This window comes from Peromyscus eremicus, chromosome 15 (genome assembly GCF_949786415.1).
Source record: "Peromyscus eremicus chromosome 15, PerEre_H2_v1, whole genome shotgun sequence".
Lineage (NCBI taxonomy): Eukaryota > Metazoa > Chordata > Mammalia > Rodentia > Cricetidae > Peromyscus > Peromyscus eremicus.
Window position 1 is genome coordinate 57974636 of NC_081431.1, and position 22182 is coordinate 57996817.

A 22182-nucleotide genomic window follows, 5' to 3' on the forward strand; every position below is an offset into this window, starting at 1 on the left:
AATGTGGAAAAATGGAAAGCTGTATTCCTTGGTAGAAACCAGTTTTCTTGATCATTAGCCTAACAACAGATCAGAAAAGGGAGAAGCTGCAGCCTGTGTAACCTGGTAACCTGACCCAGGAAAGGATGGATACATGTTAGAATGGACACCAAGATATTTCATTTAGTTTAAGCAATGTTTATAGAATGCCAAGAAGAGAGAAAGCGTCAAGATACAATGTTTGCTATGGAAGAGGTGCAACTAATGTTTACAGGGCCAGGAAGGTAGCATTAAAGGAAGGAGAGAGAGAATTCAGTTGGTGGGAACAGGCAAGATTCTTGAAGGCAAAAGAGTTTGAAATGGACCCTGAAAGATGTGAAAGGTATCTACATGGGAAAGGAGGGAGTTTGTTCCATTCACTTTTAGTAAATAATTCACCCTAAGGAGCAGAGCTGGGTGTGAAGGCGGTAGGAGTTGGGGGTTGGGGGAACTAGTAAATGATTGGGTTTGATTAGAGTATATATTTCAGTTTAACTAATATTTATTGTGTGCTTATTGTGTATATTATTTGTATTTCAGGGTACAGGAGGTATAGTTGGATGCTCATTTGGCTTGAGGGGAAGTAACTAGAAAAGAAAAAAACTGTTGACTAATGAAGGAATAATTGGATACAATGGTGGCACTTGGTAGTTCTGAAAATATGGATAGAGGGAATTTACTTTAGTGTTGATATCTTTCTCTGAGTCTGAGGGAAGAAATTCCATTGAACTGTGTCTTAGGCAGCGTTCTATTGCTATGAAGACACACCATGACCACAGCAACCCTTAATACAGGAAAGCACTTAATTGAGACTGGCTGACATACAGTTCAGAGGTTTAGTCCATTGTCGTCATGGCGGGAAGCATGGAGGCACACAGGCAGACATGGAGAAGGAGTTGAGAGTTCCACATCTGGATCAGCAGGCAGCAGGAAGAGAGAGTGAGAGACTCTAGGCTTGGCATGGACTTTTGAAATCTTAAAGCCCACTGCCAGTGGCACACTTCCTCCAACAAGGGCATGCCTCCTAATCCTTTCAACTGTGCCACTCCCTGGTGACCAAGCATTCAATTGTGAACCTAAGGGAGCCATTCTTAATCAAACCACCACAAGCGGTATATATGTGGAGTTGATTCATCAACATTTATTGAGGCCCTATTATTCCAGGATACTAGGCACTAAGAAAGCAAAGTTATGTTTTTAATTTCATTTTTATTGATTTTTTTTCCTTCTTTGCCAACTCTCAAATACACGGCCCATACATATATTGATTTAAAAAAAGTCTAACACACTAAAAATGTGGTTCTTTGAATATCATCATAGTAGATCAATAAATGTTGATTTAATTGTTGATGTTTATTGAATCGCTGAATGAATTGGAAGATAATTTACATAGTTTTTCTTTACCTTTTTAGTACCTCTGAGTGTCTGATAGTAGTCCTAGAATTATTGTGATCATTTATTTATTTATTTAATTTTTAGTTTTGGTTTTTTTCAAGACAAGGTTTCTCTGTGTTGCACTGGCTGTCCTGGAACTCACAGAGATCTGCCTGCCTCTGCCTCCCAAGTACTAAGATTAAAGGCATGTACCACCACTGCCTGGCGTATTGTTGAGATTCTAATTGGCCTAAAACTAATTTGATCTAAACTTACATGCAAAAGACTGAGCCTAATAGCTTCTTCTAGTACTAGTTATGTGTTTTTGAGAAAAGTCACTTTTCTTTCTACTTAAAATTTTTTTCTTAACATGTTTGAACTTCGATTCTTTAACAACATTGTTTTTTTTTTTTTTTTTGCATGTAATTTGTGTGTGTGTGTGTGCAATAGTTTCCATATGAAAGTCAGAGGGCCGCTTGTAGGAGTCCATCCTCCCCTTCCACTGTTGAGGGATTGAACCCAGATGGTTGGGCATGTCAGCAAGTGCCCTCTTCCCCACAATTGGTGTTAAGAACCTCAGTTTCTTAAATTAAAGGGTAAGAGTACTCAGCTGCATTTACATTGCCTTCATCATAATTTTGTTTAAATTGATGTGTGTGTGTGTGTGTGTGTGTGTGTGTGTGTGTGTGTGTGTGTAAGAGAGAGAGAGAGAACACTGAAAATTAAAAGATGCAGATAAGGTATTGAAATTATCAGCCCTTTTTTCTTCAGAATACATATTCTGTATGGATGCAGAATCTGCTTAGCATTTTAAATGTTTCTTAAGTTAGTTTTCTTTATGAATGCAAATTCCTATAGATGACTTGTTTTGTGGAAGTTAAATTTATGCAAATTCTAATACATACTTTAGTCTTCAGTTTTCATACCTATAGCACTACTAAGCAAACTTCACCTTAGCACCGCAAACAAATTTTCATGAGGACTGCTTATTTACTTTTAGCTTTGAAATGTTCTTATTTCTAATGCTAGAAGTGTAGGAAGTCTTTTTGAATGTTTATTTGGATCCTAGGTTGCATGAGTGAGGGCTGCATGCCTTCCCTATTTCACCGCACCAAGTCGAGGTCTTACTTTGTAGTTTAGACTTGTCTTGAACTCAGCATATAGGTTAGGCTGACCTCTAACTTCAGCTCCTCCTGCCTCAACATCCTGAGTGCTAGGATACAGGCTTGGCCAAAGACCCTACCCCATGCTGCTCCTTATAGTATTTAGAAAGAATTAATATTTCTAGAAGTGAAAGAATTGGTGTTAGGAATATGCATATGTAAGAAATCTTTTTTGACTTGGTTTTGTAAAAAAAAATAAGTATATAAGTAAATATTAGTATGTAAGAAAACATTGCTCTTGTTGGGAAATGGTGAAACCTATGGTCCTAATTATTGAAGACTACTAGAGTATGAAATTAATAATAAATGAATAAGAAACCACCTCATCTTTACTGTATTTAAAACTCCCAAATATGCCTTGCTGTACATTGAACTCAAGACACAGTACAAATTGATTTCAGATTGAAAAAAATAATCTTGATTTTTGCCACACAGGTATTTTATTAGCCATGGAGCCAGTGTGGGTATTGTGAACAGCGAGGGTGAAGTTCCTTCTGACCTTGCAGAAGAGCCAGCCATGAAAGACCTTCTTCTGGAACAAGTAAAGAAGCAAGGTAACCTAGGAGAGCAGCTGGTTAGCAAGGCTCTCACGCTGCCCCTTATCATGTGACAGGGTAGGATTAAATCTGTCCACACAGCATTCGTCATCAGACCTCTTAATAACTCATACAAGCCCAGGCCGAATGCCCAAATGATGACCAGGCCTTCCTTGTCTTTGCTATTCTAAGGTTGTGTACTGCTCTTGGAGTTAGGAGTGACCTGAGGAAGATTGTGTACTGTTCTTTTTGTGTGTGTACATTGTATCACTTCTGCACAGGATAGGCTGAAGAAGGGCTGGACTCTAGTGTGGCCAAATGCATTTTGTGACTGTGTCTTTTTCCTTTGAAAGCTGCAAGTGGTACTGGGAGGCCATTTACTAAAACCTCTGAAAGGGTCTTCAGCTGTAGTAACCATGGAAACTATTCTGATAGTTTCTTTTGTTTGTATGTTTGTGTTTTTGAGAGACAGGGTCTCACTTCATAGCCACACATACCCTAGAGCTCACTCTGTATCCTGGACTGTCCTCAGACTTTCAGCCTCTGCCTCCCTATGTTGGGATTACAGGTGTGAGCCACCATGCCTGGTTCTCATAGTTTCTCCAGGTAAGGAACCTAACTTAGAAGAATATATTCTGAAATTGTTTATTCCTATTTTGTAGTTTTAGAAGAAACTCATTTCTGGGAATAAGGTGGGGCTCTCCTGTTGGACACCTCAAAGTCATTTTGTTTTGTTTTTATACACAGTATTGTCCAGGCTGTCCATGGACAGATGCCTCAAATCTTTCTTCCTACCAGTATTACAGGCAAGCACCACCACACCTAGCTTTTTTTGAATTTTTTCAATTTAAAGTTATTGACTAACCATGGACAGCAGGTTTTAGGATTCTGTTAAAACTATCATGAAACTCTGGATGGGATCTGTAGCGACTGGAGATAGGGGAAGCTCTTCTGAATAACCAGAAGTTCTATCCAAAGCTTTAGTCTTTTTATGCTATGGTCCTTTAGAACAGTTAGGGCCAGGTCTGGCCACACTTGCTTGTTTATTATCCAAAGCTGCTTTTATGCTGCATCAGCAGAGTTGAGTAATAATGGCAAACTGTAGGACTGGCAAATCTGCAAGGAAACATGAAGTATCTCACCTTTTAGAGAAGGTACACTAAGCCTGCCTTGAGTGATGGATAGTTAGGTTATGCTATTACTAAGGTCCACCTGTGGCTTTGTGCCTTACCGAATTAAAATTTTTTATACTAAGTTTATCCTCTCATCCCACTCATTTTATCTCCTAAAGTATGTTTTTTAAAAGGATTTATTTATTTTATGTGTATGGATATTTTGTCTGCATGTACATCTGCACATCAGAAGAGGGTATTAGATGCCATAGGACTACAGTTGTAGGTGGTGGTGAGCCACCATATGGGTGCTGGGAATTGAACTCAGGACTTCAGGAAGAGCAGCCAGTGCTCTTAACCACTGAGCCATCTCTCCAGCCCCCATTCATCTCCTAAAATGTTTTACAGTTTACAAATTTAAATTAGGTTTTAGTTTGAGAATCCACTCTGTTGACTTTGATTGCTGAGTCTTCCCTTCTGCTCTGTGGAAACAGCATTTGTCTGTATGCTTCACTGTGTCTAAATAGGCTTCCTCTTCACCCTGTGCATCTCCCCAGACAGACAGTTCTCTAACAATTCATGGCTTCTTTAAGAGCCAAAAAGAAGACTAAAAGCTCAGATAAAGTACTTGAGTATGGAACCTTTTGAATGGGTGTGTTTGTATTCGGAACATTTCACTATTTTGTATAATGAAGAATGTCCTTTCTTAAGGCCCTTCTTTACTGGCCTAGATATTGGATTGTTGTTGGATAAAGGGAAGAACTCTTCGGAGTACCTCCATATGATTGTAAGGGAAACAAAATCTACATTGCCTTAAAAGCAGACTCTAAGTGTTGGCTTCATCTCTGGTTGCATTATGTAGCTTCAGGTAAGTGTATGCAAGTGCATATGGAAATGAGCTTTAGGAGGAGTGCACTTTTCCACAGTATATCCTACCTGAAATGAAGACTTTTGATAGTAATCTTGTGGTGTAGTGCGTGGAAAGAGCCAAGAGCATCAAGGAGTTCTAATGGCAGCCCTGCCACTGATGTGTGTGTGACCGTACGCAAAGCACCCAGCCTTTCTGTGTTTATTTCTTCATATGGCAAGTGAGGCTAGTAGTAGCTATTGTAGTTACCCCACAGGATTGTTAGGAAACCAAGATCATATAACATGTTAAAGTACTTTGGCATTTATAGCTTCAAACAAATACTGTAAAGTAAAAGCAATATCCCCTCTGGTTTTATGTTCTGTTGAAAACAATGTTAGGTGTGTTCCCTTCATGAGTGTGTACCACACAGTGGTTAGCCTGGCTATTTAGCATTGCTAATTTTGTAATACAAATGCCATTGCTTTAAATTTAATGAGTTACCAGCTTGGTGAGGAAACTGTTATTTGTGGTAATGTCTGTATGTTTTGACTCGAAAGGAAATACCTGTCTGACATGGGTGGCTTTAGTAACGCCGCTGTCTGGTGTCTGGCTTCTGTAGGCGTTGACCTGGAGCAGTCAAGGAAGGAGGAAGAGCAGCAGATGCTGCAGGATGCCCGCCAGTGGCTTAACAGTGGGAAAATAGAAGACGTGAGGCAGGCTCGCTCCGGGGCCACAGCCCTGCATGTCGCTGCTGCCAAGGGCTACTCTGAAGTCCTCAGGTGTGTAGCTGGGGGACTGGGAGAAGACAGACGAGTCCTAGAAGCAGAAGTTCTTACCTTTTTAACTACGGTGGATTTTCTTGCTGGCTTTCTCTTTCCTTGCAAATTGTCCTCATATTTTGCTGGTGTTCCTTCGTGGGTGGTCCCCCTTCCTCTTAGGGTCCCTATTCCTCAGGTACATGATGTTAGACACACTTGAGGCACAGTGGCACTGGAAGACCTCTCTCAGGTCTGTGATGTGTCATCGGCTCTCCTGAAACCTCCTCCTCTGACTGTACAGACCTGTGACCTTTCTGGTTCTATGACTTAGACGATTTCTGGGCTCATTAGATCAATTATAGATCTTGAGTATGCAATATCCAGTTTTCATGTGAGAATTAGACAGTTGTGTGTGTGTGTGTGTGTGTGTGTGTGTGTGTGTGTGTGTGTACACAACTCCATGGGTAAAAACATCCACTGCCAAACCTGATGACCTAAGTTCAATCTCCTATGTGGTAGAAAAAGAGAATTGATTCCTCCGAGTTGTCATCTGACCTCCAGTTGTGCACAGTGGCATGTATGTGCCCTCCCAAACATACACACATGCGCATCAAACGAATCAATGTAGAAGTGTAATTTAAAAGAGCGGGGGGGGGGGGGGGGGGAGAGTTAGACTCTACTATGTTACTTGTTTCACTTTTCTTACAGTCAGGTGTTATGTGGCTCGCAGTGATTAGTGTTGACAAAATTTCCAGAACAGGGGTGCTAATGGCACTATATGTGCAGTTATTGCTGGACTCTTCCAGTGTTCACATGCTTCCTAAGATGGCCTTTCTAGTAGGTACAGTAGTGCGTTGGTGTTTTTTCTATTTCTGCCTGAACATGGTAGTCATGCTGCTCAATTCTTGAAAGGATAGCACAGTACAATCTGGATTTTAGAAATATGATTTTAGAAATATATGATATTTTCCTCTTGCATAACATGGATGCAAGTCAGTCTGTAGCTTTATGGTTAGCTAGAACCCTCTGTGTGTATTTTTAGAATTGGAGGTATGGGATTCTATAGAAAACAGTCGTGTTCTATAAAGGTCACCTACAAAGCTCATTGGTAAAGTATCCTGGAGATAGTTGAGTCCTCATTTTATATGTGAATTTCTTTCTGAACTGGACAATGCAAAGTATACCCTGTAGTAGAGTTGTGTAACTTGGCTAATTGAATTAGGTTTTCGTTAGTCTTAGGTACACACTGCTCTTGTAACAAACACTACGAATAAAGCAATATTAGGGAGGAAAAAGCTTATTGCCTTATATGTCCTGATAGCAGTCCATCCCCGAGGGAAGGCAGTCAGGACAGCGACTCAAGCAGGAGCAGAGGCAGGAGGAAAGCTGCTTACTGACTTGCTTCCTCTAGCTTGCTCAGCTACTTGGCTTATACAGTTCAGACCCACCTGCCTAGAGATGGCACTGCCCACAGTGGGTTGGGGGTTGAGCCCTCCTCCATCATTAGCAATTAAGAAAATGCCCCACAGGCATGTTTATAGGCCAATCTGGTAGAGGCAGTTCTTTAGTTGAGATTCTCTCTTCCTAGGTAATCCATGTTTATGTCCAGTTGACAGAAACTAACCAGCACAGTGTATCATGGATATGTGTAGGGAATGCCATATGTATAATCTTACGGAGAGGTTCAGTAAAGATTGTAATTGGTGCTCAAAGTAGTAATATGAATTACAGGCTATTCCTTAGAGGAATGAGCAATCACGGGATATCTGGAGGTTATCCCGCAACTGAAGTATTAGTGGAGTGATAGCTTATTTAGTAGAAAACTGTAAAATCAAGGGCATAAATGTACTTTTTGGGTTCCCTTCTAGACTTTTAATTCAGGCTGGCTATGAGCTCAATGTTCAGGACCATGATGGCTGGACTCCTCTTCATGCTGCCGCACACTGGGGAGTGAAAGAGGCTTGTTCTATCCTGGCAGAAGCACTCTGTGACATGGATATCCGGAACAAACTGGTTAGTGAGCCTGACCCTCTCAAAGGGCAGGGAGATTAGCTGCCTGGGCCTGGCCTAGGCTGCAAGGCTCTGGTGAAACCCAGTTGGCTGTTCTGGGGGTGCGCATCACTGTGCCTGTGCTGTCCTCCGCCTCCTCGCCTCGCTGCTCGTTATCAGTAAAGTAGAAGTCCACCAACCGTGTCATCTGGTTTTGCTTGTGTCGAAGCCCCTAAAACAAAAGGAAATGAAAAGAGATAGCTGCTCTTGACAACAAATGAACTTTGAGAACCTAATGTCCTGTCTGTGGCGAGATATGAAGGATTTTACTATTTATTTTTTCAACCCAGTCTTTTAGCAGCTGAGCTCTCTGCACATGGAGTCATCAAGAACATCACTAATGGCAAAGGTTGTTCAGTTTTGACTGAAAGCAGTCCTCAGTCTCACTTCAAACAACTTAGGAGCCCTGGGACTCTTATCCCACATCGCTTGATTTTCTAGAATCCAGACACATGGTTTTGTCTGTCTCGTATAACTCCTGAATCTAGGTCTCATTCTCAGACTATATGTCAGAGCATGTAATTGTACTACTGTTTCCTAAAAGAAATAACCTTCCTGTCTTCCCTCCTCTATTTTAAAGGGAGCTCATTCCTATTGGTCTTCAGTGTGGGTATGTCCCAAACTTTCCTTTGAGGCTTTAAAGGGCACTTTAAATTTGTCATCACAATAATACTTTAGAACTTTAGAATAGAATTTATAAATAGGGATTCCCCTTGATTACTTGTCAAGAGGCCATGGCATTAGAAACAGTGCCACTGCAACATTTCCCCACTACTGTTTGACACAGCAAACTCTGTGGTCAAACCATTTGCTGTTTCTTAAAGTGTCTCCTCTGTGATGTATGAAGGCATCTCAATGTAGAGCAGACAGATTAGGGAGCCAGCTATGGGTTGGGCATCTCTAACCCAAGTCTAAAATCTGAAATGCTTGTAATCTGAGACTTTGTGAGTTCTGATCTGATACCCCAAGTGGAAAATTCCATACCATGAATTTTTATCCATACCATAAAATGTTATACAAAACCATCTTTAGGCTATATGTGAAATATAAATTGATTTTGTGTTTGTACTTGGGTCCTGGTCTCAAGATGAGCATATATATATTCTAAAATCCAAAGTACTTCTGCTCCTAAGCATTTTGGATAAAGGACATTCAGCTTGTATCTAGGAGTAAAAGACAGCAAGTAAATAGAGAATAGTCCCTGATGAAGTCACATGATTGCTGCTTCTGTTTTCTATCTGTCACGGTGCCCCTTTGTCCTGCTAGGGCCAGACGCCATTTGATGTGGCTGATGAAGGTCTTGTGGAGCACTTGGAGATGCTTCAGAAAAAGCAAACTGTGGTAAGTCTGGTTGATGCTTTCAAGGCTTTCTTAGCAGTTTATAGTTTACCCTGGGTGTCTCTGTCTCTTGCTTCAGTGCCATTGGTTCAGAGTTGAACCGGATGTATCTGCATTTCACATATGTTATTTGTTCCTTTCAGAAATTATCAACAGTCTGCTTAAAGAGACTAGGTTGTAAAGATACTTAGCATGAAATAGCCTACAGGCAGCTAGAAGTCAATTACAGAGAGGAACGAAGTCAGTAATACTGCAGGTGTCACGTGGTGTTGGACAGTACTTGGTTAGTAGTGATTTGCATTTACTTCAGATGGATGAAACAGTCATCTTCTCTCTCTTCCTTACTGTAAAACCTTCATTGATTTCATCTGCCTTTCTGCTTGGTGCTCTGCAGAAGAGCTACATGTATGTGCTGCTCATGAATGGAAAGTCACCTCTGGTACACAGGTAAAGAGGGACCAACTCACATTTTCTGCCAATGGGTAATTTGGACAGGGGAATAAAATTAGCGTATGACAGAAAGAAAAAAAAACATGCTAGCTTTCCTTTATTTTTTCCGCTTGCACATGGTGCAGGGTATGTGAACTTAAGTTTAGGACAAATGTGGGAAATAGAGTGGGTTTTGATTCAGAACTGTATAACTCAGAGATGTGACAGATCAATGTATCTAATGTGAGGAGTATTTGTCATCATGTCTGGACTATTGAAGCAGAACTCTTTTTTTTAAAGTAATTTATTTTATGTGCATTGATGTAAAGGTGTTGGATCACCTGGTACATGGCAGACAGTTGTGAGCTGCCATGTGGGTGCTGGGAAGTCCTCTGGAAGAGCAGCTTAGCCATCTCTACCCCCTGAAGCAGAATTCTTGTTACTTTAAGGCTCATTTAGAAAGACACGTACATGAAGTTCAGATGAACAACTTATGGCTCATTTGTTTTCTTTGCCAAGTATTTAGGATCAGCTAAGTGCTAGGACATTGCAAATTCATTGTTAATGCTATTAGCAGCAGCAGCCTTCCTTAGGCTAGAGCTCTGTTTTGCATAGTTAAATTTTTGTGTTTTTGTAAAATCTTGTCCTCTAAAGTAATTTAGACTCACATAAAAATTGCCTAAATTGCTAAATTGGATTGCTTGATTTCTTCAGATATGACGGTAGCTAGAAGTTTCTCCAGTCCTGCCTGGGCCCTGCAGTCCCATGGCCTGCTTATAAAATATTATTCTCTGTGCTTAATAATATTTATACCTGCTTGGCCATTAGCTCAGGCTAACTACTGACTAGCTCTTACACTTAAATTCAGCCCATTTCCGTTAATCTATATGTCGCCACATGTTCTGTGGCTTTACCTGTGTGTTGTTACATGCTGCTCCCTGGACTGCAGCCTAGTATCTCCTGATTCAGCGTTCCTCTTCCCAGAATTTTCTTTGTCTGCTTATCCTGCCTGTTCTTCCTGCCTGGCTATTGGCCAATCAGTATTTTATTAAACCAGTGTACAAAAACATTATTCCACAGCATTTCCCCTGTTCTGTTTAATTAAAAAAGAAAGTTTTAACTTTAACATAGTAAAATTATATATAGCAAAACAATTATCAAGCATGAATTACAGTTACAGTATCTAGTCTATTTATATTTGGCAAATTCAAAGAAAATATTCTGTTTATCTTATATTTGTGAGTCTAAGGTTTCATATCTAACTTTCTTTTATCATGACTAAGGAAATTTTAACTATCTAGTCTTCAACTACATCAAAGACCCCAGAAGGATATAATATTACCTAAGTAAACAGGAAGTGCATTGTAAGCAACTTCCAAAAATCTAGAATGACAGAGACAACTGGCTGCCTGGACAGTCATCTAAAGTTCTTCTGTAATGTTGGGTCATCCATCTTCAGCCCATAGGTCTAGTCTCTCAGTCACTTCTCTCTGTGTCCTATAGAACATCTGGCAGTTTCTTCTGTAAAACAGGAACCTGAAGGACCATTTTGCCTTGCAAAGTTCAGTGGTCACCTTCCTGTGGGTCCTGCATGTCCAGTCTGTACAACATTTTGTCAAGCAGTCCAGGCAAGAACACTTTCTTGCCCAAATAGCTATTTTTGCCAAGAAGAAGATAAACTCCATATAGAGTCTTCAATGCCCATCTTTCTCTTTGAAATAAACCGATGCTGCCAGGAGCAGACATGTCTCATTGTTCAGAAAGTCTAAGTTTTTAAAACATTTTAAATGCCATAGTTTGTAGGTCTTTGAAGTGTTTGAAGATTGCCTACCTAATTGAATTATATCTATGTATACCTAGAAAACTTATCATGACTATAAGTTTGACTATCATAGAAGACTAATTATTAATCTGTATTTAATTATCCACTGCAATTTAAATGAGTTACATAAACAAAATACCTTAAATGAGAGTAGAAATATATATATATAAAGTATAACAAAATCATCTCTAAATTTGTGTCAATAAACTAAAATCCATAGCAATGTAAAATATTTTAAACAAATTGCTCTTTAAAAATAGATTCAGGCCGGGCGGTGGTGGCGCACACCTTTAATCCCAGCACTCGGGAGGCAGAGCCAGGCGGATCTCTGTGAGTTTGAGGCCAGCCTGGGCTACCAAGTGAGTTCCAGGAAAAGGCGCAAAGCTACACAGAGAAACCCTGTCTCAAAAAAACAAAACAAAAACAAAAACAAAAAAAAAACCAAAAAACAAAGACAAACATCTATAATCCATTTTTGGGGAATGTTGGCATAGTTTTCTAGGCTACTTCCTGCTGATAAAGGGCGTTATATTTTTATGGGGATCCTGAGAAAATTAAGAATTATGGTCAAGTCCTGATGGGAATAGTCTGTGAGGCTGCATTGTCTGAGCCAGTTGCCTTGAAACCGTTCTGGATGTTGGATCATCTGGGCCATGGTGTCATTGGAGACCTTTCAGGGGGTCTTGGCTGGTCAAACCATATTTAGCTTGGAAGCAATCCACAGGTTCTCATCTTCTGTGGAAACAAAAGCAGAACCTCTTTTCCAAAGCAACGTATCCTTAGACATAAATTTTGAAATCAAGATATCTTTAAAATATATATATATATATATATATATATATATATATATATATATATATTAATTTAACTCAGCAGCTTTTACACTCAAATGTCTCTCTGCAGTTAAAAATCCCAAAGACAACATAATCCAGACTCTCTGTGTGATATCCATATTTTTTATATTACTTTTACTATCTCTTTAAAGACTTTATTTTTTAAAACTATTTCTTTATATAACTGTCTATATTCCTTTTCCTCTTTCAAGCCTATGCACATTTTTACATATACTGTAAACCATTTAGAGGTTTATTTAATCTGAATCTGACTTATTTGTGAATCTATTGTTTTAAACTGTAGAATGACTAGGACTGAACTAGCAGCTTTGGCTGCTGGCTCCACCCACCTCAGCTTTCCAACATGATGGAAATAATTTTCTGCTGATTCTGGGAGGCAGGGGATCTATGCCTCTATCAAAGCAGTATGTAGCCCAGAAACTGCCCCCTCCCTTTTTTTATACTATCAAAAACTAAATCCACCACACAGGGCACTGCGAGGATCACAGAAGCCACTGTGTACAGTGGCAGAAATCCACCATGCTGCACTCAAGCCCATATGCCATGAACCCGCCATACTGTAGCCCAAGCCCGCAGGCTGTTGCATCTCTGTATCACGGCTTTCCTGAAAGACACAACTAGGAAGCTGCTCTTGGCTCCATTTTAGAACTCTTTTTTAAAAGCTTTCTCATGTTTTGAGTGGAAATTCTTACCCCATGTCTGGGTGCCATTTGTAGCTGAAAGTTTTCCTGTGTCCCGCCCGGTCTGCAGCAGCTCAGACCCAAGTAAACACACAGAGGTTTATATTAATTAAAACTGCGCAGCCATTAGCTCAGGCTAACTACTGACCAGCTCTTACACTTAAACTCAGCCCATTTCTGTTCATCTGTATGTTGCCATGTGTTCCATGGCTTTACCTGTGTGCCATTACATGCTGCTCCCTGGATGGCGGGCTTGAGTCTCCTGACTCAGCCTTTCTCTTCCCAGAATTCTCCTTGTCTGCTTATCCCACCTATACTTCCTGTCTGGCTACTGACCAATCAGCATTTCATTAAGCCAGTGTACAAAAGCATTGTCCCACAGCATATGGCCTCATCATTCCTGGCCTTGAATGTTTATTTGTGCCTTTGAATTCATTTCTTTTTTGGGGGGGGGGGTTTCGAGACAGGGTTTCTCTGTGTAGTTTTGGTGCCTGTCCTGGATCTCACTCTGTAGACCAGCCTGGCTTTGAACTCACAGAGATCCGCCTGGCTTTGCCTCCCAGTGCTGGGATTAAAGGCGTGTGCTACTGCCACCCAGCTGGATTCATTTCAAACCATCTTAAATACTCTTTGGGTAGGTTCTTGTAGAAGAGTGAAGTGTTTTTCTGATACAGAAAGTTACAAGAGTTGGAACCTGTATCAGTGTCTTTTATATTGTAGTGATGAGTACTTGAGAGGAACTATGTAAGGGGAAGATTTATCTTGACTCATGGTTTCAGAGATTTCAGTCCATAGTTTACACCCTTTAAGTAACATAATTGAGTTTGGAGCATAAATGGTATCTCCCCCAACCATTTGAATTCACTCCTTAGCCCAGGCTAGTCTGTGTTTGCAATCCTTCTGCCTCTGCCTCCCTAGTAACCAGTGCAATAGGCTTACACACCCAGGCCCAGCTGTACCACATAACCTTACTATACTAAAGGGGATGGTGGTTCTCTTTGTCCTCTGCATAACTTTAGGCCCCAAGGACATAAGTATATTTTGTCTAGAGCACTGATTCTCGACCTTTCTAATGCTGCGACCCTTTAATACAGTTCCTCATATTGTAGTGACCGCCAACCATAAAATTATTTCATTACTACTTCATAACTGCAATTTTGCTACTATTATGTTGAGAACTGCTGATCTAGAATATACATTTAAATATCAGACCAATTCTAATAGCATACATCTAATAGAAGAAATAATAACTTATTTTCCATATAGTATCTGCCTGCAATTTCATTAAAATTATTAACATCTTATTTTGATGTGTGGATCATAAAATTCTTCCCAGGTTTCTTTTGTCTCTTTATCCTTTAGAAGCTAGGCTTTTTATTTATTTTTTTCCTATTTTGCTTTGATTTGAGATTTTGAAGGGACAATTTTTTTGACTTTCCAGGACCATGGTTTTACTTCTACTTTGGATAAAGAGTTTCCTCTGTTAACTTTCTTCCAAGGAGACATGGTGCACAGTGATTATGTGTTTGTCTTTTTTGTTTTGCTTTGCTTTGTTTTGTTTTGTTTTGTTTTTCAAGACAGGGTTTCTCTGTAGCTCTGGCTGTCCTGGAACTCACACTGTTGCTGTGGGATGTTCTCTATTCTGTGAATGTGTTGCTCTGATTGGTTAATAAATAAAGTGCTGGTTGGCCAGTAGCCAGGCAGGAAGTATAGGCGGGACAAAGAGAGAGGAGAATGCTGGGAGCAGGAAGGCTGAGTCAGGAGACACTGCCAGCCGCTGCCATGACAAGCAACATGTAAGATACTGGCTACACACTGTAGACCAGGCTGGCCTCGAACTCAGAGATCTGCCTCTCTCTGTCTCCCAAGTGCTGAGATTAAAGGTGTGCACCACCACAGTGTGCTTGTGTTTTTCTTGGATTCCCTTCTCCCTCTTTGATTTTGTCCTGTTTTTTAATTTTTTTTTTTTCAGAATGATGGTACCATTTTGGCACTTCTTGATACTATTGGTTTTTCACAAATAGTCAACTTCTTTTCTCTCTATTTTCTCAATTTCTAGCTTCGAAGTGAAAAGGAGACACGGAATAAGCTCATTGAGTCAGACCTGAACCGCAAGTTTCAGAGTGGACTCTTTAAGAAGTAAGATACAAAGAATTAGATGTGCTTGGTGTTCTGTGTGGGTGATCCTTGAGAATTTTGATGTTAAAACGATTCCGTGTTTGATTTTAGTCAAATGATCTTCAGATGTGGAAATGTTTTGGGGTAAGGGGAGATGGGACTGATATGGAGGGCGCTGAGGATGAATGAATGTGCTTTACCCTGAGAAACTGTATTGGCAACATCGCTTTTAGCCTTGCCCGGAGGTTCTTAGTCCTGCCCTCCCCCTTCTTATACTGGGTGTTTCCTCAGCTCAAGAATTTGTCCCTTTGTTTACCACTGTTTCAGTATCTAGCAAGGTTTCTGGGATGTAATAAAACTCAGTAAAGATTTGTTTGATGACTTCTAAAAATATATATCAGCCCCATTACCATCTTACCCTTGTTATTCATGGTTCTCTTTTTTCTGTATGTTGAATAGACAAAATATTATTGAGTCATTTATTGAGTCATGTTCTAAAGTCAATAATAAACCTTATATTGTTGAAAAGCCAAGGGTCCAAGAAAACATACAGGTATAAGAAAGATTTCCATGTTTTTACTGTTGCTTCTACATGCAGATTTATAGACTTGTTCCTCTTATTAACCGGATTGTCAATGAACTTAAATGGTTTGTCCTTTCTGAATTGCTTCCAAATTAATTTAGCAAGGAGAAGATGCTTTATGAGGAAGAGAGCCCCAAGTCCCAAGAAACAGAGGAAGAAAACAAAGACTCGAGCAGCTCCAGCTCAGAGGAAGAGGAAGGAGAAGATGAAGTTTCTGAATCAGAAACTGAGAAGGAGGCAGGTAATGCAAAGGCCCTTCGTGTTCACTGCCTGTCAGGCTGCTCAGGCCCCACAGGCTTCCAGAGAGAGCTTGAAGTACAGTTCCCAAGAGATTTGAGTTGCTAATGACAGTATGCTTATAAAAGCCTTGAGCTCAGTTAAAATGTACCTGCCAGTTCTAATGTAGCCGTATGGTGAGGTACATAGAGAAATCTTGCATGAGGGAGCCAATTGTCCTACCCTTAGATTGATAGGTCGACCACAGTCCAGGAAGCCAGTATGCTGAGAGGTATGGGGCTTATAGAGAGAGACTTTAGGCCAAATGTTTTCAACACACTGGTAAAAATTTTTCATTTAGTTATTGTGTTACTCTGATTCTGAAAACTGAATCCTAATTTATTTTCCTATTTTGCATACTTCTTTAGTTTCCGAGTGAGGGAATTTGTGAAAGGACAAATCAGACTTCTTTTTATTACTCTTATTAATAATGTATACATTTGTCCTTCAGTATCATGGGAGACTGGCTCAGGAGATAACCAAAATCCTTAGATGTGCACGTCTCATGTATGTTGGTACAATGTTTGCATAGAACTTTTGTGCACCTGCCTGTGTACTTCAAACCATCTCTCAGCTGCTTCTATTGTCTGGTACAGTGTAAATAACTCCTATACTATATTCTTTAGGAAATGATGAAAATGTAAGGACACAGAGCTGGAAAAAAAGAAAAAAACAAAAGCTATATATATTTAGCACAAATGCAAGATCATAGTTTTTGTTTCCAAATTATTTTTAGTTTGTTGTAAGTTGAAGGACTGAGGCTGTGTGTCAGTGTTTGGCTTTGTTGATAGTTTCTCTCAATCAGTGACAATACTGCTCTTCATGTCTTAATCTGAGGTTCATTGACTGCCATCAAAGGAAGTTAGATGCCATTAGTTTTATAGAGAAGGCAGGTGTCAGGTAAGTTTTCAGTAAAGGGGAATTGACTTTTTATTCATGGAGCCTTGGATTTCCTTTAAATTATTTATTATTTTTATGTATATGGGTGTTTTGCCTGCTTGTCTGTGCACTACATGCATGCAGTACTTGTGGAGGCTAGAAAACAGCATCAGGTCTCCTGGAACTGGAGTTACAGATGGTTGTGAGCTGCTGTGTGGGAGCTGGAAATATTACCCAGGTTCTCTGGAAGAGCAGCCAGTGCTCCTGACTGTTTGTCCATCTCTGAAGCCACTTAAATTTTTTAAATTTTTTTCTACTATTAATCATTTGTAGCTTGCTCTGAAAATGCTTGTATTACACCCACCAAAAGTTACAGATGTGTACTTTTGTTATTTGTATTATTTACCAAGCACCCCCATAGTCTAGTCTTCACACAGTATCTGGAATTCAAACTTGGTTTTGTTCTGTGTTACATTTTGTTGTTGTTGTTGTTGTTGTTGTTGTTAGTCACTATGGTATTAAGAAAATGGGAGGGAGCTACCAAAACTGTTGCTATTGCTTCATGATTTATACTCCTGCCTCAGATCTTATTCCTTACAGACTGTCTTGGTTTGTGTTACTATTGCTATGATTAAACACAGTGACCAAAAGCAAGTTGGGGAGGAAAGGCTTTATTTGCCTTATGTTTCTCTACCCATAGTCCATCACTGAGGGAAGTCAGGACAGGAATTCAAACAGGGGAACCTGAATTCAGGAGCAGATACAGAGGCTCTGGAGGGGTGCTGCTTACTGGCTTGCTCAGCCTGCTTCCTTATAGAATCCACGACCACCAGCCCAGGGATGGCACCACCTACAATTGGCTGGGCCCTCCCCCCATTAACCACCAATTAAGAAAATGTACAAGAAGTTTGTCTATAGCTTGATCTTGTGGAGGCATCTTTTTCTTTTTCTTTCTTTCTTTCTTTCTTTCTTTCTTTCTTTCTTTCTTTCTTTCTTTCTTTCTTTCATCTCTCTTTCTCTTTCTTTCTTTCTTTCTTTCTTTCTTTCTTTCTTTCTTTCTTTCTTTCTTTCTTTCTTTCTTTCTTTCTTTCTTTCACAGGGTTTCTCTGTGTAGCCTTGGCTGTCCTGGAACTCGCTCTGTAGACCAGGCTGGTCTTAAACTCACAGAGATCTGCCTGCCTCTGCCTCCCAAGTGCTGGGATTAAAAGCATGCAGCACTGCCACCCAGCTGGAGGCATTTTCTTAGTTGAGATTCTCTCTTCTCAAATGATTTTAGTTTGTGTCAAGTTTACATAAAACTATCCAGTGCACAGACTGCTATTGGAATAAAATATTGACAATACCCTTATGATCAAAGTATACTTCTGTTTAGCAATCTTCTATGGCCAGCGCCCTCATTCCATCTTTGCGTGCTGAGTAAGTCCCAAACCCTGTAGCTTAGCCTTCAAAGCCTCAGATATAGCTCCAGCAGACATTTCCCCTGCTCTACATAGGCAAGAGCATATTGTAGCTAAATTGGATGGCTTGGTTTCCTCAGATATGACCTCAGCATTCCTGGCCTTGGATGTGTATTTGTGCTTTCAAATTCATTTCAGACCATCGTAAATACTTGTTGAGTGGGTTCTTTTAGAAAGTGTAGGGTCTAGAAGAGTGAAGTGTTTTTCTGATACAGGAAGGTAGAAGAGTTGGAGCCTGTATTAATATCTTTCAGATTGTAGAGATGAGTACCTGAGAGGAACTATGTAAGAGGGGATTTATTTTTGACTCATGTTTTAGAGATTTCAGTCCACGGTCAACTGGCTCCATGTTTCAGGACCTGTGATTAAGCAGAATGTCACAGTGTCAGAGAGGTGTGGTAGAACAGAGATGCTCCTATTGTAACATCCCAGAAGTAGAGACAGATAAGGGTGAGAATCAAGATACTCCCTGTTGTTTTTATATCTGCTGCACCATGACTACACCTGATCCTACCAGTGCCTCAGCTGCTGACTGCATCTGCACAGCTATCTCAATACTAAGGCCATGGGCTGGGAGAGCCTTGGCATCCCAACGCTGCCTCAGCCGCCTCCTCTTAGGGAGACCAATATTGTTTTAATAAGTCACTGCCCTTTTGTTTTACCAGTAAAGACTCGGGAGCCAGATGCTGGGGTAAGAACCTGCTAGCTCAGAGAGGCAGAGAAAGCAGCGGGGCAACCTTCTTCCTCACCGTTGTCTCAGAAAGAGAGCCTGTCCTACTCTACTGAAAACAAAACTCCTCCAACTGGATATTCCTCCCTTCTACTTCCTGTGCCTCTCTTTCTCGGACCTTCCAGCTTCCCCTCATACTCTGTGGTTGTTTCCAGTCACAGTTGCTTGTGCCTCTCTACCTGTGGTTGATTTTCTTTAGTTAACGCAATCTCGGGGTTCATGGTATGATCAAATACCCTGCAGCAACTCCCAGTGACCTACTTACCTCCTACCATCTCCTGAGAATGCCACCAAGTTATGAGTCTGTCATGCATTATCATCAGTGAAGTCAGAGCCCTTATGATCCAGTCATCTCTCAATGAGTATAGACACTAACTAGGGACTAAGTCTTCAGTACTTGAACCTAGTCCTGTGATGGTTATCTTGTCAACTTGATGGGATCTAGAATCACTTTGGAGACAAATTTCTGGTCATGTCTGTGAAGGACTTTCTAGATTAGGTTATAATTGGGGTGGGAAGACACCCCATAAATTTGGGTGGCACTATTGCATAGGTTGGGTTCCGAGGCTAAATGAGAGAGAGAGAGAGAGAGAGAGAGAGAGAGAGAGAGAAGGCTAGCTGAGCACAAGCATTTGTCTGACTGCAGACATGATGTGGCCAACCACTTCTCCTCCTGACTCTACCTTTCCTTCTGTAATGGACTATGTATCCTAGAGCTGTGAGCCACACTGCCTTCCTTAGGTTGCCTTTGTTAGAAGATAGCAACCAATACAAGCCCCTTTCTGTGTTTTCCTACCCTGTGCTTTTCACTCCATTCCTGTCTCTATAGCACTGTGCACTTACTTCTGCTCTAGTACCTACCAGTTTCTCTGGGAACACCGAGTTTAGTATTATACTCGAGGTTTCAGCGTACAACACCATTATATTCATTAAGTGGTTTTGTTGACTATACTTAGTAAGAGAATAGAAGGCATTATATAAATAAAATGCATGTCGTGTGAGAGAGGTAAATGCAATCAGTGGTGTTCACTAGTAGGAAAGATTATAACTCATTCTTGGAATTACAATACAACTTTACATCTCTATAGTGCTTTTTACTTTGCAATACCCTTAAACAATTTTACTTAATCCCACAACCATACTTTAGAGCATACATTATTATCACTCTTTTTTTAGAGTAAGATATTGACACTGTATGGCATTATGTGAACTAGGTTTCATAGCTAGCCAGTGGCACTGTTCACTGGGTAAAGAACTCAAAGTAGGAGAGGACAGTGGAAATTCTCTGTATAGAAATAAAAGATGAAAACTGTAGAAAAGGGGAGCTGGAGAGATAGCTTAGCTGTTAAGAGCACTTGCTACTCCTGCAGAGGACCCGAATTCAGTTCCCAGTACTCGTGGCAACAGCTCACAACTGTCTGTAACTTCAGTTTCTGGAGATCTGATGCTCTCTTCTCATTCAGTGGGCACCAAGTAGGCATGTGGCACACATACACATGCAGATATATAAAATAATTTTTGAAAACCTGTAGAGAAGTATGAGGTTCCCAAAGATTATAGAAAAGAAGAGCTATGAGAAAGAGTCTCAAGGCATTCTGTGTTTCGAAATTGAGGTGATGTTAGTAAGGGAAACAAAGATATATGACCAGGAGATTGAGGAAAACCAGAATGTGTATTTCTGCCTCAGAGAAGCCAGCAGTGATGAGCAGTAGTGTGATGGGAGCATGCGGGGACGATACAGCAATTAGGAAGTCACCAGTGACTAGAGAGCAGTTTCAGTACCCTGGTGTGCGCAGAAGCCAGATGGTTCTAGCAAACTCCCCTACTCATTTCTGGAGTTCTTTGCCAACTGAAATTTTACTCATGTCTCAGAGCTCAACTCAAATCAACCTTTATTACCTTACCATGTAGATACATGGGTTTCTTTCCTCTGTTGATTTTAGTAGCTATTTGTTTGGAGCTCTCTTATATTAATTTTCTCGTGCTTCTTAATATTTAAACTATTTCTGTTTTTTTCTCACCCATTCTGCTGTTCCCATAGACAAGCTTTGGATGCATTTGAATATTCTTACATGTTTTCTCCATCTTTGTGTGTGCCATATGGCCTTCTGTGTGTAGGTGTTCATTAAATATGCTGGTCGAGTGCATGGAAGTGGGTTTTACCTAAGCCTTTCTAGATGTTGTTTATCACATGAACAAATATCTGTTGAATGCATTTCTCCCATTTTTAAAAATCCATAGATGCAACCTCATAAAAATTATAGTTCTCATGTATCTTAGACATTGATATTATATTAAAAATATCAATTATATTTTGAGGTGAATAAGCATTTTGATTAGAATTTCTATGTTCTCTTTTTTTGTCTGACTTAAGTATTTTGTATATTAATTCTCTGTTGCTTCATAATAAACTACCTCCAAACTTAATGGCTTAAAACAGTAACTCTTGGGGCTGGAGAGATGGCTCAGAGGTTAAGAACACTGGCTGTCCTTCCAGAGGTCATGAGTTCAATTCCCAGCACCCACATGGTGGCTCACAACCATCTGTAATGAGATCTGGTGCCCTCTTCTGGCCTGCAGGGATACATGCAGACAGAACACTGTACACATAATAAATAAATCTTAAAATAAAAATTAATAAAACAGTAACTCTTGAGCTAGGGTTTGGCCCAGTTGTAGAGTGCTTGCCTAGCTTACGCAAGGCCCTGGGTTAGCTCCCCAGCACTGCATAAAACCTGGCCTGCTGCACGCTCCTGTGATTTTAGCAATTGGAAGGTAAAAGCAGAAGGATCAGAAGTTCAAGGTCACCCTCTGCTACATAGCCAGTTTGACATCACACTGAGTTACGTAAGACTCTGTCTCAGTGGGGGTGAGGGGGAAGGAGCTGAAAAAACAGAGGCTTTTTATGTGAACACTATTCTATGGCTTGGCAACTGGGGAAGGCGTCCGGCAGATAGCTTGTCTCTTCCTTAAGGCAGTGGCGTGCATGCTTGTACCTTCAGCGAGTGAGGCGAATGGAGGGGCAGCTGGTCCTAGACGCGTCGCTCGTGCTTCTGGTGGTGGCTCCAGTGGTCGGGACAAGTGGTGGCCCCGGTGGTCGGGACAAGTGGTGGCCCCGGATTTCTTGGGAGTTTAGATATATTTAGTACTTAGAGA

The 22182-nt window shown here is 40.5% G+C and overlaps 1 protein-coding gene across 4 annotated transcripts in view; it reads left to right on the plus strand.

The window, feature by feature from the left end:
- The window catches only part of Ppp1r12b (protein phosphatase 1 regulatory subunit 12B), a 204422-nt gene that overhangs the window by 51945 nt on the left and 130295 nt on the right, over nucleotides 1-22182 (plus strand). For all 4 annotated transcript variants that reach the window (XM_059281124.1, XM_059281127.1, XM_059281126.1 and 1 more), the window contains exons 3-8: nucleotides 2991-3109; nucleotides 5673-5832; nucleotides 7680-7824; nucleotides 9127-9201; nucleotides 15043-15122; nucleotides 15786-15925. In XM_059281124.1, the coding sequence (XP_059137107.1) occupies nucleotides 2991-3109; nucleotides 5673-5832; nucleotides 7680-7824; nucleotides 9127-9201; nucleotides 15043-15122; nucleotides 15786-15925 (719 nt within the window). The remainder of the gene's footprint in view (nucleotides 1-2990; nucleotides 3110-5672; nucleotides 5833-7679; nucleotides 7825-9126; nucleotides 9202-15042; nucleotides 15123-15785; nucleotides 15926-22182) is intronic.